Below are 17,428 nucleotides of genomic sequence, written 5' to 3' on the forward strand. Positions count from 1 at the left end.
ATGGTCATTTTAACCATCCAATGTAAAATTAACTCTCGTCACAAATATTTGTTTATTTATTTGTTTAATTAGTTAATGAGTCAGTCATCACTAGTAATAACATACATTAATCTATATCTATGACACGTGTATTCATGATAATTCTACATCTTAATACTTTCAACATACCTAATCTTACAGTTTTCAAATTGTATATAAACCTATGTTCTCCATGTTTGCTTTTGATTGTGGGATGTAAAGTTAGCTAACAGTATTAACTGCAAATATTTTAATGACCAGTACGTGTACCAATGTAAATTTAACCATGTAGTTGATCATCTCAACCTTACCATACTAGACTTGACAATACACACTGAAATTACCAAAATATGGTAATTCAACATCCTAAGTGAATATTTATCTTGACCTTCCCTAGTTATTTTGACTGATTTAGTTCAAATGCCTACCCCAGTTACAACCACCTTTAGATGGTCATTTTAACCAAAATTTCTGTAGTTTAAATTTACCCATGGAGGTTGAAATAACCCATTTGAATTTACTGTGTAGACGTGGCAGGAACTAGTTATGAAAGGATCAATTTATTATTATATACAAAAAAGAGTGGTATAGTTATGAAAAGGTGTGCATATTATCACAGAAATGGAGCAATTGCTGATAAGGTAGATGAGAAAGATAGCTTTAAGGAAGGATTCACCATAGTAAATAAGCAATACAAGGCATTTGGACAGCTGTATATGGTGTACTATGCCATAACAGTATCTATGACCTACCAATTCATCATGAACCCATTATGACTATGATGAGCAAGCTTCTTTTAGAAGCAGGCTTTTTAGACTACATACACTGCACAATGAGAATACAGAACTAATGTATCTATTTAATGCTACTGTTGTTGATGTTGCAACAATGAAATGGGCTGTAGTAGCCTGCATGAGGGCAAGCAAGGAATCATCTGAACTTCACAAGGTGACATTTAATATCATGTTTTGCACATGCCAGGATAGTTTAATAATTAAGTGAGAATTCGAAAGGTATTGTAATCGCTTGGAGTGATTCTGAAGCAAAAGAATTGAGAGATGTGGTTGGAGATGAGATGAGATTGTTCTACGAGGGTGTAATGTTCACTAGACGAGATCATACTAGTGAGTTGCTGACATGGTGAACGATAGTGCAAAAGAGAAGATGCAAGATGCATTTTGCAAGATTGCAAAATGCATCACTGAAGTTCCACATCAAAGCAAGATATTTTAAATATTTTTGACTTACTGCAGGCACTGCATGGAGGTCTGGACACCATCAAGCTTATTAGTACAGGACTAAGAAGACTGTCAACATCAAAATGGCAGGAGCAGAACATTGGGTCCAGTGGTGGACCAGGCTGAAGCATTTGAAGAAGGTTTTTAAACCATTTTCCCAAATATCCTCTGGTGATTGGGACAAGTGTCCATATAACACAAATGATGTAGAGGCAGCAAATACCCTAGCCATGTAGTCACTCTATGAAAATGACAAAACCTTTGCTCTTCAGTACATCACTGCAAATGATGGAGCAGGGACAGAGGAAGTAGTCGATATGAGGGGGGGCTGGGCTGACCCAGATTTATGGAAATGAGGTACCACTTTGGTGTTGCCACTAATGTATTGCTACATACCATTACCACAGTAATGTAGCTAAGTGCCCAGTAGTGTGGCAATGGCACAGTGATGTCTGATGTATATGCATACAAAACATAGCTACCTATACGTATTAGTGGCCTCTAGTTATGATGGTACTATTGTGTTATATCTGTTACTATTGTTCCATATTGGCTTGGTTTGGAATCACATGTTGATCACACTTTCAACCACCTTGTTGTGCATAGCCTCACAAGGGGTTTGTCATGTTGGTGTATATATGTACTAGGTTGTATGTGACCTGGTCCTAGTACTAGTACTAATAATAACAGACACACTTACATGCGTAACATCTTATTTTAAGTACGTATTTAAAACATTAAATTGCTACATGTACATGCACCACATAGCATGGTATGTTCGTTAAAGTACATCAAGAATAGCCTTTAAATAACACAAAAGCAAACTAGGAATGACAGACATTATAATTATGCAACTACATAATGATTATACACCTCAGCAAATAATGTGCAAATAAAGATACCTGTACATATGCGTGTATGCATGTTACATAAATTACTGTGTAGAAACATACATAGATGCGTAATAATGTTATGTGACATATTTATCTTTGATCCAATCAAGCTTTAGCGGAAGGTGCTGATGAGTAGCATTATTAGTAGCTGTTACAGTTATCTCAGTTCCTCGGAAATCCATAAGTACTGCCACTTGCTGAGATGCTTCATCAGGTAAGTCTGTTAGGATTAACGTGCCAACTAGGTAGCTGCATATATCATCTATATACTTCGGTTCCTTTTCATAAGAGCTATATATATTTAAACAACATATCTTTTTGTCATTCAGAATTGGTGTGAAAACATATTTTTTTGAAATGGGTGTTTGAGTAGATATGCTCTGTCCAATTTGAACTAATTCTGTAAATACATGTTTGCAATAAGATTTACCATTAGCATCAGTGTATTTTCTACCCTCATCATGTTCTCCTGGCTTAAAGTCGTCCCAAGTTTCCACTCCCACTGTTTGGCACATAATACGAGATCTAATGAGGTTCCGATGCCTGCCAAATTTTACTGCGCCATACAATACAGAAAATATTGGAGTGGTACCTATACACACGCTTAATCTGGAAGAGAAGTGCTTTCTTACAGCATTAACTAAAATGCTGCTTTGTGAAAAACCTCCAACCATCAAAACTTTTTTAATCAGACTACATTCTGGAGCTTTTAATACGTCGTCTATAACATGAATAACTTGATTGACAATCAGGTCAAATAAGCTGCACATTAGTTCAGAGGGTAGAACAAGTGCTTCGTAACTTTCATCCCACTCTATGTTATATTGTGTGTATTCATTGAGAAGTTGAGACATACTTCTACCAGATAATTTTTCGATATACTCAAATACTTTAATAGGTACTGGGACAGAGATTTTATCATTACCAATGACAAAGGAACACTTTTCTTTTTCAAAATTATCATATATCATTTTGCTCCAATGAGAACCACATACTTTTCTTAGGTCAGTTATATCTAGTTTAAATATCTCAATAAGTAGCTTTTCAAATTCAGCATTTATGGCATAACTTCCACAAGGGCCACCATGGACTTTATGTATTTCTTCTGCATATACCTTTTTTTCTAGAGGGACTTTTATCCATTTATGAGCAGCAATGTCGACAGTTCCACCTCCACAATCAACAACCAGATGTTGGCCACTAGCTGCACTCAGTATATCATCCTCCTTTTCATCTAAACAGTAGAGTGATGCTGCCTCTGGCTCCAGTGCAAACTTTAATGAGTTGTTGTCTGAACAAAAGCCAGCCTGTAAAAAAAATCAGTTATATAGCTAAAAATACATGGCTAACTAATAGTAAAACAATGGTAACAAGTAGAAGGAATTAAGAATTTTAAGTTGTATTAAGAATCAAAGAAAAAGTAGTGGAACAATGGAATAGCTAAAAAGTAGTGAAACAAGAGAAGTTGCCTATCAGATATACAGACATTTAGTCTAACCCTATACTTCAGTCTATAACCATGACTGATTTAAAAAAAATTAATTATACTGGACAGCCAGTATGTCCAGGGGGACCTGCCCCAAGAAAAATCAAATACACACATACATGCTTAGTTAACTACTTACATACATGCAATTACATTAACTACAAATAAATCGACTGATCCCAACTCAAGTAAATGGTGGGGTAAATGATTCCATTCATCAATTGTTCTTGGGAAAAAACTAAATTTATCATACAGTACGATAGTAACTGTATAGTAGGGACCACAAAGGAGTAGGCGTGGCCCACAAAACAATATCACCCAAAAACAGCCTCAATTTCCACTGACGACGATGAGGCAGTATTGGTTAGGTAGAACTAAGTCCAAACAAGCTTTCAGATCAACCCAAATGGCTTTCATCAAGTTGCTATGGAATTTTAAAAATAATTTATTTAACAGAATTTTCTATTGACTGAGTAAGTAAGTAACTGACTGATGCCTTCAGACAAGCGTAACTCGATAACGGCTAAGGCTACGGGCTTGATTTTTTCACTGTTCGACATCGCTTCGGCCCGACAGGTTCCTTTTGGCATACTGCAGTACGTACAATGCATTCTTCATGGACTTACCAGTGTCCTCCTTTGTGCCCCATTCATCTTTGCTGACAGCGAAAAGTGTCGATTTGGTGATAGCACATGATGGCTTCCCTTCGTAACGGAAATCGTCCGTATTTGTCACAGTGGCTATTTTGATAGCAGAGGTGCTTTTCAAACAGTTCTTGATTCGTACTGTTGTGTAACGGGTTGAACATAGCCAACAACAAAGCGTAATGGATACTTCACTTTTCAGACGATAATTGATATACCGAAGTGCGTGGCACCATTTCTTTTGGTATGCGTGGATTGCAGAGATGCTTTTCGAACAGTTCTTAATTCAAAATGCTACGTAACTGCAGCTGGTTGAACAAAGCTGACAACAAAGCGTAATGGATATTTCACTTTTCAGACGATAATTGAGATATGCGGTGCCATTTCAGATGCGTGGGTTCACCAGTACAAAAAAAGTTAACAAACAAGTACACAGAAAAATTTGGAATTTTCAACTAGAGTAGGGACCATAGCACATTGATAAAAAATACTGAAACAAGTTGGAGTAGTGCACGATATTAAATCACAGTAAAACAATAAGAAGTGTTATATCCTTACTGTGCATTTCCATAATGGTATCTTGAGCACAGTAGAGATATAACACTTCTTATTGTTTTACTGTGATTTAATATCGTGCACTACTCCAACTTGTTTCAGTATTTTTATTGATGTGTTATGGTCCTTACTCTAGTTGAAAATTCCAAATTTTTCTGTGTACTTGTAAGAATTAGTGTTTATAAATTGTATTGAGAAGTGTAAATGATTAAAAAATAATTTAAGCCTTGATGTTTGTCTTCTCTGTGCAAGTGACTGTAGGAATAGGCAACCTCTCGGTTTTACTACTTTTTAGCTATTCCCTTGTTCCACTACTTTTTTCTTTGATCCCTAGTTCTCTAATCATATAGTATGGTAGTACTGTATATTAGGGATCATGGAGATTTGGGTTTTCCTTCCTAGCCAAAAAATTCACCCAAAAACCAGCTTCACAACTCCATCCTGGCACCTTGGCAGTATTGGTTAGGCAGTGTTGGGCAAGTTATTACTGTTTAAAAGTAACTAGTTACATATTACTTGCAACTGAACTATTTAGTTACAGTTACATATTACTCATAAAATAAAGTAACTATAATAATATTACATATTATATTACTTTGTGTCCACAGCCTTAAGCTCTCACATGTGAAACTACCACCTTATCATGTGACATGATTGCGTTGTTGAACAATGTGCAAATCTTGGTTATAAGTAAGAAGCTGGTGAATAAGCTTCATTCAGTAGGCTTCATTACTTCGTTGTGGCTAGGCGTTACTCAGTGGATCACTAACGAGATTAGTAACTTTGCTACTTGTAGTAATAATATTATGTAATATTAGATTCGTTACAGTAACTATATTACTTAGGTATCAGTACGATCATAAAGGCTTCCAATAAATTGTTACGAATTTAAAAAAAAATATTATACAATGGAATTTTCTACTGACTAACTGCCTGCCTGCCCGCCCGCCCGCCTGCCTGCCTGCCTGATGCCTTCAGGCAAGCATAACTTGATAACGGCTAAGGCTACGGGTTTGATTTTTTCACTGTTTGATGTCGCTTCATCCCGAGATGTGCCTTTTGGCATACCACAGTACGTACAATACACACATCATGGATTTACCTTTGTTCTCCTTTGTGTCCCATTTCTTTTTGCTTACAGCCAAAGGTGTCAATCCGTGGTAGTGCAATGCATGGCTTCCTTACAGTACATTTGTAAACGGGAATTGTCCGTATTTTCCGTGGTGACTGGACTGATTGCAGAGATGATTCTAACACTGTTCTTCATTTGTAATACTGTGTAATGGGCTGAACATAGTTGAAAGCGAAGCGTAATATAGCCGCTGCACTTACAAGGCAGTAATTGATAGTTGGGGGCACGCGAATCGTTGTATTTTTGTGGTGACTGGATTGTTGCAGAGGGACTTCTTTTACTGTTTTTCATCTGTGGCACTGTGTAACGGGCTGAACATAGCTGAAATCGAAGCATAATGGCCACTGTACTTTCTAAGCAGTTTGTGATAGCTGGGGCGTGCGTTCAGACAAAACCATTAATTCTGGCACCATCCTTTCTTTTGATGCGGTATGCGTGGGTTCACCAGTCATAATAATGTTACAAAAAAAGTAGTTAAAGGAAAAATTAGAAATTTTAAGTTCGATTAGGGATCATAGAAAAAAAAGTAGGGAAACAAGGGAAGTTGCCTACACCTCCAGATATACTAGTGAACATTTAATCCCTAATTCAGTCTTGGTCTTGGGTATAGACTGGATTAGGGATCAAATGTTCAATAGTATATCTGGAGGTGTAGGCAACCTCCCTTGTTTCCCCTACTTTTTTTTTCTATGATCCCTAATCGAACTTAAAATTTCTAATTTTTCCTTTAACTTGTCTAACTTAAATATTCTTCTTTCTACTTGTTTGTTAACATTTTTATAACATAATTATGACTAATGAACCAGTACATATTGCATAAAAGAAAGAATGGTTCCAGGCATGAATGTGTCTGAATGTATGCCCCTAGTAATCAATTACTAAAATGGTATAGCCACTATGCTTTGTTTTCAGCAATACACACGAAGAATACAATACAATACAATACACATTACACACGAGAAACAGTATGAGAGGCATCACTGCAATCAATCCTATAAGTGTGATAAGCGGCCACGGGGAAGCCATATTGCACTACTGTGAATCAACACCTTTGTGTCATAAGCGAAAAAAACTGGGACGCAAAAGAGGACTAATTATAATGTAAGTTAGTCATTTCATGATGCATGCATTGTAGCTGCTGTGGTTGGCAAAAAAGGCATGTCTCAAGTCAAAGTGGTGTCAAACAATGAAGAAACCAAGCCCATATATAGCCTTATCCAATGTTGAATTATGCTTGGATGAAGGCATCAGTTAGTCATCAGAAATTCTGGTAAATAGAAAATTTTTGGAGGAGTACTTTGAAGACATTTATGGGCTTGGTTATGCCTAACCAATACTGCCAAGCTGTCATGAAAGAAATTGAGGCTGTATGGTTTAGCGTGATATTAATTATTTTTGGCCAGAAAAGCCCAAAACTTCATGATCTCTAATGTACAGTACTATCATACGATATGATATGTGACCCAGTCTGGGAAAACTGGGCTTATCATCTATTTAAAAGTATTGAGAAATGCCGGTTTTAAGTATTTAGTGTGTTGTAGCTCGCCAATGGTTGAAGCTATGTGCACCAAATTTTCACACGTTTTACACCAATTCCCTACCTTCCACAGCATCCACTGTGCAAGTAGCCAACAACTAAATTTCCCACCATTTTATATAGTTTTTAAACCGAGGTTGACTGTATCAGGCGAGCTGCAAAATGGGTGGGAAGCGGGGGGCCTGGAAGATGGGCAAGATGGTGTTCAAAAATTGAAAAGGAAGGCATAAGGATGAATTAGGCCAAGTTTTGGGCCATTGAGGTCTCAAAATTGGTTAAAATGAAAGGAAAGTCACAGTAGATGTACTTATTCAATACCACAAAGCTGTACAGCCATGTACAGCCATGTACAGTCATCCCCAGGCTGACCAGAGCTCCATTAAGGCCCCACACCACACGTACAGATCGCCACTGGGCTTGGGAAAAGCAGCCAGCAAAACCAGACCACTCAAGTCTAGCTGATTTTGATTGCGAATTTATTCATGTAGCTTTGTGTCCTGGGTGAAAAATCGAATCTGCTGACATGGGTGATAAGACCGGTTTTCTCAGACTGGGTTACATATATGCATACATACAAATTTCAGAAGAAGTTTATGTTGGCATCTGACTGGTACTAACTGCTGATTAGCCATTTATTAGTTAATTACTTACTATCTAGTTTAATATTAATATTATACAAGTATAAGGAATAGGAATTTTAAGGACCATAGCAAAAATGTAGAGAAACAAGGAAGGTTGTCTACACCTACAGATATGCTAGTGGACATTTATTACCTACCTTAGTTTATACTCATGACTGAATTAGGGACTAAATATCTACTAGTATATCTGCAGGTGTACCCTTTGTTTCTCTACGTTTTATGATCCCTAATTGAACTTTAAATTCCTAATTTTTTTCCTGATACTTGTTTGTTTACTTTTTGTAGCATCATTATGACTGGTAAACCCATGCATACCACATCAAAAGAAAGAATGGTTCCAGAGTTAACGTTTTCGTCTGAATGTACACTGCAGCTATCAATTACTGACTTGAAAGCAAAGTGGCAGCCCATTCGTTACACAGCGCTACAAGTGAAAAACAGTAGGAGAAGTACCTCTGCAATCAACCCTGTCACCATGGAAAATACGAACACTTCCCATTTAAAAACTTAGGGAAGCCATCATGCTACTGCAAATTGACACCTTGGGCTGTCAGCAAAATGAAATGGCATGGACACAAAGGAGGACAAAGGTAATTAAGTCCATGATGCATGTATTGTATGCACTGTGGTATGAAAAGGCACCTGTCGGGCTGAAGTGACATCAAACAATAATAACAGAGAGAGTATCTAACTCCAGTATGGGCCATCAAAAATGACAGCCAAAGGTCTTTCAGTAAATCCACACTTATGATATAAGTGCTGATTGAGTGAATTAACACTTTAGGGCCCCTTGAGAGTTAGTGTATACAAGCCAAAACATATTATCACCCTTCCTGTAAATTCAAGGGAAGCCTCCTATGGACTTGCAGCTGTCATTTTTGATGACCCATACTGGAGATAGATACTCTCTCTGTTATTATTTACTCTTAGTCATACCAAGAGTTCATAATATACTGAGGAGAGTATCCTACTCTCATATACCCTGTAGAAGGGCGTATCCTGAAGTTATGATATAACACTTCTCAGTTCACCCATTTTTCTTTGTATAATTAATGATATCATTAGTTGAACATGATATCGATTGAACGTGTGCCTAAAAACATCGCTAGCAACCAAATTAACTCCAGCTCTAAGCATTTTTCACCGAACTACAATCGTTCCTTTATGGGTTAAGACTGCTTTGTAGGCGTTTCTTGCTAGGCCATTCGCAAATACAGCTATCCTGAGCATTGCAAGTGTGAAATGGTGCTAACAAATCTTGTACTTTTTACGGCTGCCCATATATTACAAACCACAACATCTTGTCGTTGCATCATAACTTCACAATACGCCCTTCTACAGGGGTATATGAGAGTAGGATACTCTCCTCAGTATATATGTTATGAACTCTTGGTCATACTGAAGGCACTTTTGGGTTTGGATATACCTAACCAATACTGCCAAGGCGCCAGGATGGCATTGTGAAGCTAGTGTTTGGGTGATAATTTTGGCCTATATACAGTACTACCATTTGTAAGCACATGTTTGAATTTGTAACTATGGAGTTCATAGTAAATAATACAAATACACACAATGTGTCATCTTGGCTCTTTATGCCTTCTCTTTCATGCTTTATTGTGTAAATTCTTTAGCCAGTACCTGTGGCTACACTTCTGTATTCTGCATTTCAGTCTGGGATATGCCCATCTTTTAGTTTGTCATAAGTGCCCAAAAATAAGAGCCCAAAAATAAGAGCCTTTGCTTTTACAATTGAATACAAACTTTCTATCAAATAGAATTTTCTACTAAATGATTAACTTAGCTACTAACTGATGTTGATCCATCCCATACATGCATTATGGAATTGTTCCCATTTCTGGTAGCACAAAGGTGTCAATTCATGGATATCATGTCAATGGTTCCATGTGTTACTGTATTTATCATGTAGGAATAGAATCATTGTTGGTCTTTTTTCATCGCAGCCCTGTTGTCAAAATGAACAGACAGTAATAATATCGGATGATTTAAAAGGTAAGGAGACAGCGGTAATTTGGCGATTATGCATAACCTTAGCCTTTTTAGTCAGTTATTATTAGACCATCATTATTGTATTGCCTGTTTCCTGTCACCCAATGGAACAAAAAGTAATGTGGGTGGGAGGTGATTATTGATTATTAATTATATACTTGACTATTGTTATTTCAGTTCTGACTGCTCTATTAGAGTATCTCAATCTTGAAGGCTGCCAGGACTGTACACCTGTTGGAGGGACATCCACCCTTCTGCTGCTATCTTTACATGCACAACCAATGCATTTACCTTAAAACTTGTTCACTCTGTGCCTCCTTCTATCATGAAATAGTGCATTCACGTGATCTATAATCAAATAATTAAAATTTGATGTGGCTACCTAAAAATTTATGCGGGCAGTGACTGGAAACAAGGAATATAATAATGATGGCCTTACAGCATGCTTGAATACTATTGCTACACATAATTGATAATCTACCACATAGGAACTAATGAATGAGAACTTTGCAGATCTACTGAGGAGGATTATACACTATTGTAGTACTGTGTCATATGATATACATTGTATCATGCAGCACACGTAGTACTGTACAGGAAAGATCTGCCAAAACAATTTGATTAGTTCAATCAAATTGATTAGAAACATACCTTTAAAATGTCTTCCAGTAAATTTCTATGTGAAAATGTAGTTTCAACTGTTGGCAAGTACAACCCTAGCTCTGAATACTGTGTATTTTGACACTTGTAAATGATAAGACTGGTTTTGCCCACATATGCATAATTGCACCAGGTAGCTACATCAGTATAGCTAGTTTACCAATTTGAATTTCATTTTAGCTAGGTTTCAGTCCTGCATAGCCATAATTTGACTTAATTCCATCCCTACACATTCCTCTTTCAATTTTAAAAACTGCTCCTCCACACCTTGCCAACAACCCTATTGGAGCTTGCCTGATACAATTGACCTCAAAAACACCATGTATGTAAAATGGCAGGAAACTTAGTTGTAATGCTCTGGAAGGTAGGAATTAGGAGTAAAATGTGCAAAAAGCTGGTACACGTAGCTTCAAACATAGGTGATCTACAACTCTCTGAATACTCAACACTAGCACTTCACGAAATTCATAAATAGGTGATAAGATTGGCTTACCCTCTTCTAAACAGTGCTACCATACTGTTTGATAGTTAAACCAATATATATATATATAATATTATATGAACTCTTGGTTAAATGCATTAAAGTCAATGAATGAAATGCTTACAAACTATTGAAAAAATTTCATAACTGACTATATCTCTGCAGGTTCTCCCTAAAATGGATGGCAAAATGCTACCATAAAACCACCCTAGAAATATCACACGTAATGAAAATTATCTTTAAGGCAGAGACAATTATAAGTTTTTTCAAATCCCAGTGAAAATGTCAGACAACCTAAAGCATTACCTGACATTGATATACTACTGTTTTAAGGAATTCGTCATAACAGGGAAATCTTTATGATACATTGATAGAATAGAGTGACTCAACCTATAATAATACAATCATTGTTGTCAAATTGCATTTGCTATTATTGACAATGCTTCACTATAAAAACTCTACAATTTTCTTCTATTTTGGTCTGACATTTTGTCAGGCAGGTTCCATTATGGTCGGCCATGCATGATATTTGTCTGACAAATGGCCTATGTCAGGCAGTAATAATTGACTCTGCTTTAAGGAATATTCAAGGTGCATCTAACATCAAATCCAGCATTAAAAACTTGAAAACGCATACAGAAAACTAAGTATAGAATTTTAAAAAAGCTAACAGTTGCACTTGTATACACGTACATGTATAATTTGCACATACATTTTCAGCTGCAATTCTCATAACTTGCTTTGCAGCAGAACTCCATATTGCTGGTACTGTCAATATCCACAAAATGGCTCTATTAGGATGGACAACTTGTGCATCAAGCTCGCTTAAGATTGTCTTTTTCATGTAACCCAAAGCTTCACTAAAAACTGTGACAGCTGGTAACTTCCTTCCATTGACTGCCTGAATCATCAAACCATGAGTGATGTTCTGAAGAAATGTTATTAAATATCTGTTACATTTGTACATGTTACGTATAAAATGACAGACTTTATACTAAGCACAAAACAAACAGACCATGAATATCTATAAAGTAGTGAAACAAGGGAGGTTGCCTACACCTGAAGATATAGTGGACATTTAATCCCTACTTCCCATGACTGAATTAGGGATTTAATGTCCACTAGTATATCTTCAGGTGTACCTTGTTTCACTACTTTTAATTTCTATGATCCCTAATCAAACTTAAAACTCCTAATTTCTTTATACTTGTTTGCTTACTTTTTTTAGCAACATAATTATGACTAGTGAACATGCTCACATTACATCAAAAGAAAGAATGGTGCCATACACGTGCCTCCACTATCAATCACTGAAAAATGGAGAGTGAGCCATTATGCTTTATTTTCAACCCGTTACATTACATTGCAAACAAAGAACACTATGAGAAGTGTCTCTGCAATCAATCTAGTCACTATGGAAAATATGGACAATTCCTGTTACAAATGTAGGATAGCCGTCAGCACGTGCTACATCTTGACTGCTCTATTAGAGTATCTAATGCATTTGTGAACTTTTAATAATTCAGCAAGCAGTGACTGTTCCTATTAGATCTTTAGCTATACTTTGTCCTTCACAAGTAGCTGTATATCTAATTGTGTTTGCCTGTTTTATTAGACTATCCCAATCTACATCATGCAAAATGTGAAGAATTCTGATACTCAATGCACTAACACTGTGATGGCATTGTGCCCAATGCTTTTGCTTACTGCCTACCTATTATGCCCCCCCCAAAAATAAAAATAAATAAATAAAAATATTATTATGCCCCAAATTATGTTGGCATAACCAGCTAGTTGGTTCTAATAGTATGTACAAGCAGATAGTTCATATATAGCTAAAGCTTTTGCTATATATGTCAGGGGTTATAGACATGCAATCCCAAGTAATGAGTCCTCTGTTAGCTTGACAGCATGCAGCCCTTGGACTTTGGGCATACATTTCTGGCAAATCACTCGTGTCCATATTACAACATGGTTTAACTCACCGTTTGCTTCAAATTCCTATTTCCTTCTTTAACATATCATTGTTGCTACACTAATAGAGCAGCAACTGGCCTACATGACAGTGCCATGCATATACGCATTATGATAAGGTATATATTAGGCCAATGAAACTTGATTGCCAGTTTCTCGCTCAGAATTTTGAAAATTTGATGCGGGCGGGCGGTTATTAATCATTATTCATTATTTTTCAAAAGCACAACACACATCCCAAACATGAAGATTTCTGCCAAAAAGCAAGATCTACATTGACTACTCTTGCATAAATACCTTACTAATCTATAACAAGTGATTTTTCCATTAGAGTATAGCTGATTGCTCTATTAGAGTAAAAGTGACTGCTCTATTAGAGTATTTCGATCTGAAATACCAATAATGAAATTCCATGCGGGTGTATCAAAAGCATGCGGGCGATGACGCGAAACTGCTAATCAAGTTTCATTGGCCTTAAGCCTACAATTTCCACACTATTCACTAATTTTCAGTCAAAATTGCTTCCATTTCAAATTCAAGCTTTGCATTTGAGTGCTTATATTAGCACACTTAGCTACAGTGATTTCTACCGTAATTATCCTAAACCAGTCCCTACATGCACGCAATGTACATGTCCCACATTTATACGCGATACACAATTGCAATGCGGCACCTTTTCTTCGTATAATTTCATTTTGAAGTGCTCGAATAGAGAGTAATTCTTAAACTCTTCAGAATGCTTAACACAGTTCTTGTTGTAGTTTACTCTAGCTTTTAATCCAAACGCTTCACATTTTCCGTTATGATCTAGCAGCATCACTGTTGGACATTTTATTGCAATTCCAACCTGACCTGGCACCCATTTGGAGAATAAACGTGGTTTTTCGCTGACGTCGGTCGACATGACTATTCCACAACCAGATGTCCCAAAGTCGATAGCGATAAAATGGGTGTACAAAGTATTGTCCGAACCATTAGCCATGTTTTAGCCGAGGTTTATTTAGCTTTTCTTGGAAAGGCGTATGAAATCCCCTATAAATGCAACATCATTATGACGTCATTTAACACGTAACATGTGACAAGCAATTTGTGTGCCACGCCCCTCTTGTTAACTCACAAATTAATTTGCAACCAACAGTATTAATTAGAGTACTGTATATGTACTGTACCAGATGCACAATTAAGTCTTGCATTACAGCTAGAGCTGTTAACAATTAATCTCTGTAGTGAGGTCTAGCTAATGCAATGTGATTGATGCAAGTTCAGTCATTTAGCCACAGATACACAAAGTCTGTAAAAGTATAAAATTTGTGCAGTACAGAGAGAAAGGCCGCACTGGCAAGAGGGTAATAGTTGTAGTTGGTTTTGTACTTGTAGCTTAGGTTTGTTTATGCAGTGAATGCTATTATATGCACATGGCTACATGGATCAAAACATAAAGATGATTACCACCAGAACATTATTATACTGATGATGTGTATAAGTCTATACTATAGGATGGCATACATACAGTAGGTAAAGATACATATATATTTTTAAGTATACAGTAAAAAATTCCACTGTACATGTATGTATATCTAGCAATTCTATTTGATTAGTGAAAAAGTCTTGTGGAGGTATCCATGGTGATAAATAGGTTTGTGGTATAACCTTGAAGAAGTGTCAGCCTTCAAATAGCCATACCTGTGTAAATAATGGTAAAGCACTGAAAACAAGTCTAGTATTATCAAATGTGTGGGTGGTAAATCAGTTTACAGAATTTTGTTAATACGAAAGAGCTGGTATAATGAAGCATGCTAAACAAAACCCAAAATGTTTCTTACCATGAGACCATTTATTTTACAAGTTTTAGTAATTCAAAAATTATCCCTGAAGGAAATAAAGACAAAAGAATGGCACAGAATGGTTGTAAAGGTCACCAATAGTCAAATCTGAGATGCCCCTATGGCTCAAATTCTTTCTAAGGACCTGTCCTAATTCTGTGCCAAATTCCATGCTTTTTCATCATTAAAAGCACAATTTTGGCAAAAATATAGTCATGAAATCAAGTCTACTGTGCTATATGATAATTGTGTACTTTTGTTGTCATCAAGCAAATCAGGATGAGTACTGGTATACAGTATATGTACCCTGAACAGGGGCGGATCCAGGGGGGGGGGGCTTTGGGGGCAGAAGCCCACCCCCTTCACTTTTAGGCTTTACTTGATCAATATGCTGAGTATTACAATGAAATTTTGTCCTAGCAAAATTGATCACTAATTATACAAATACTCCTAAATCCACCTTACAAAAGGTATTATCAGTGGATATATGTAAAAGGTTATGCAACAAGGACCCGGATATTTTACTTCAAAAGCTATGGTCAATTGGAATAACAGGCCCATTATGGTCCTGGTTCAAGATCTACCTGACTAACCGTTATCAAAGAGTCTCTATTAACAATGTCTACTCTGACTTGTTACCAGTAGTTTCAGGTGTTCCACAGGGGAGCATCCTCGGTCCGTTATTGTTTCTAGTATATATCAATGATATGTCTGCATATATCCATCAATGCCAGCTTCTAAAGTTTGCAGACGATGCCAAATGTTTTAATCACATTAAATCGGTCTCTGACAAGGAAGACCTTCAAGATAACATTACTGCTCTTTTCGCCTGGTCACAGGACAATGACGTAAATTTCAATATAAAGAAATTTATTCACTTATCATTCAAACGCAAATTCCACACAACATACTCAATGTCTGATTCCATTATACCTCATGTAGATTCTCACAAGGATCTTGGCGTGATACTATCTGAAGATCTGAGCTGGGAGAAACATCATAAAACCATCATTGCCCGTGCTTACAGAACACTTGGTCTAATTCGACGGACATTTGTCTGCAATCATTCACCTACTACCTTGGTTAGATTGTACGTATCCTTGGTAAGATCACAATTACTTTACTGTACTCAGATCTGGCGACCACATTTGATGAAAGACATTGTTAACCTTGAGAGAATCCAACGCCGAGCCACTAAACACATCCTCAATGACTACACCAGCTGCTACAAAGATCGTCTAATTAACCTGAAGCTCCTTCCCCTCATATACATATTTGAACTGCAGGACATACTGTTTGCTATCAAGTCACTAAAGTCACCAACCTACCAGTTCAACATCAACAACTTTATCAGTTTCAACTCTTCTACTACTAGGGCTGGAGCAAGCAATAAACTCTTGATACCTCATCACCTTAACAACACAGCTCGACATTCTTATTTCCATCGGTTACCATCTTTGTGGAATGCCATTCCGATAATGGATATAAACACATCATATTTTACTCTCAAATCTAAGCTTAAATCATTCTTATGGAATCACTTTCTAATGAATTTTGACGAGAGCAACAACTGTACCTTTCACTTCCTTTGTCCTTGCAGAACCTGTCATCAATCCAGACCTCCAGTCACAAACTTCAAACATTTATAATTAATCAACATAACATTGTATAATTGTAGATAATTTTGTACTTAGGCAGGCTGATGGTGCAAGTTACCATCAGACCTTTGGTGTCACTTTTCACCATAAAGCATTAAAATAAATAAATAAATAAGTTGTACAAGATCGAGATACTCTAATAGAGCAGTCACCTAATCACTCTAATAGAACATTCAGTGGAAGCATAAGTTGGTTCTGTTATGGAATTTTTTCAAGTCTACCTGTACCTATACATACAATGAAGTGCTTTGGTCTGTTTAAAAGGCTTGATTCATCTACTTGTGTAGTTATTATGGATGGCAATACTTAATTGTACACAATTTCCATTGAAAATGCTCTCAGACTCAATCTCGTATCATTCATATTTCAAGTTTCATCATTATTATTCCAACATGCACCTAATGTTGTGCAATTGTAAGAGGGTCAGGTGCATCATGTGCTTGGTTGTCATGAACCTAGCTACACAAACCTTTCCATTAACAAATGCTGCAGAGAGCCACACCTAAGTAGCTATAATCTAAAGGCAGTATACAGTATATTAAAAATATCTACAGGCATATTATGTGGAAATGTCTCCAAATTGCAGTATTTTAGCATCTATTTTTCAACATTGTCCTGGGGGGGGCATGCCCCCAGACCCCTTTAGTTCCAGCTGGGTTCGCACACCTCCACCAAAGAGTT

General features: G+C 36.7%; 1 protein-coding gene across 1 annotated transcript; it reads right to left on the reverse strand.

Annotated features, from left to right (window-relative positions):
- Positions 1 to 2,019: 2,019 nt before the first annotated feature.
- On the reverse strand, positions 2,020 to 14,271 carry LOC136238991 (heat shock 70 kDa protein 12A-like). The gene is made up of 3 exons (XM_066029719.1): positions 13,940 to 14,271; positions 12,005 to 12,220; positions 2,020 to 3,456 (listed from the first exon to the last, which is right to left on the reverse strand). The coding sequence occupies exons 1-3, from the start codon at positions 14,246 to 14,248 to the stop codon at positions 2,227 to 2,229; spliced, it is 1,755 nt and encodes a 584-aa protein (XP_065885791.1). The 5' UTR covers positions 14,249 to 14,271; the 3' UTR covers positions 2,020 to 2,226.
- Positions 14,272 to 17,428: the final 3,157 nt, after the last annotated feature.

Source organism: Dysidea avara, chromosome 11 (genome assembly GCF_963678975.1).
Source record: "Dysidea avara chromosome 11, odDysAvar1.4, whole genome shotgun sequence".
In the NCBI taxonomy this organism is placed as follows: Eukaryota; Metazoa; Porifera; class Demospongiae; order Dictyoceratida; family Dysideidae; genus Dysidea; species Dysidea avara.

Excerpts from the sequence above, each read along its gene's own strand:
- LOC136238991 (XM_066029719.1), bottom strand. The coding sequence starts at position 14,248 with ATGGCTAATGGTTCGGACAATACTTTGTACACCCATTTTATCGCTATC. Across the intron at positions 12,221-13,939 it reads TGAAATTATACGAAGAAAAG|AACATCACTCATGGTTTGAT; the intron begins GTGCCGCATTGC and ends ACATTTCTTCAG. Across the intron at positions 3,457-12,004 it reads TGAGAATTGCAGCTGAAAAT|GCTGGCTTTTGTTCAGACAA; the intron begins GTATGTGCAAAT and ends TTTTTTTTACAG.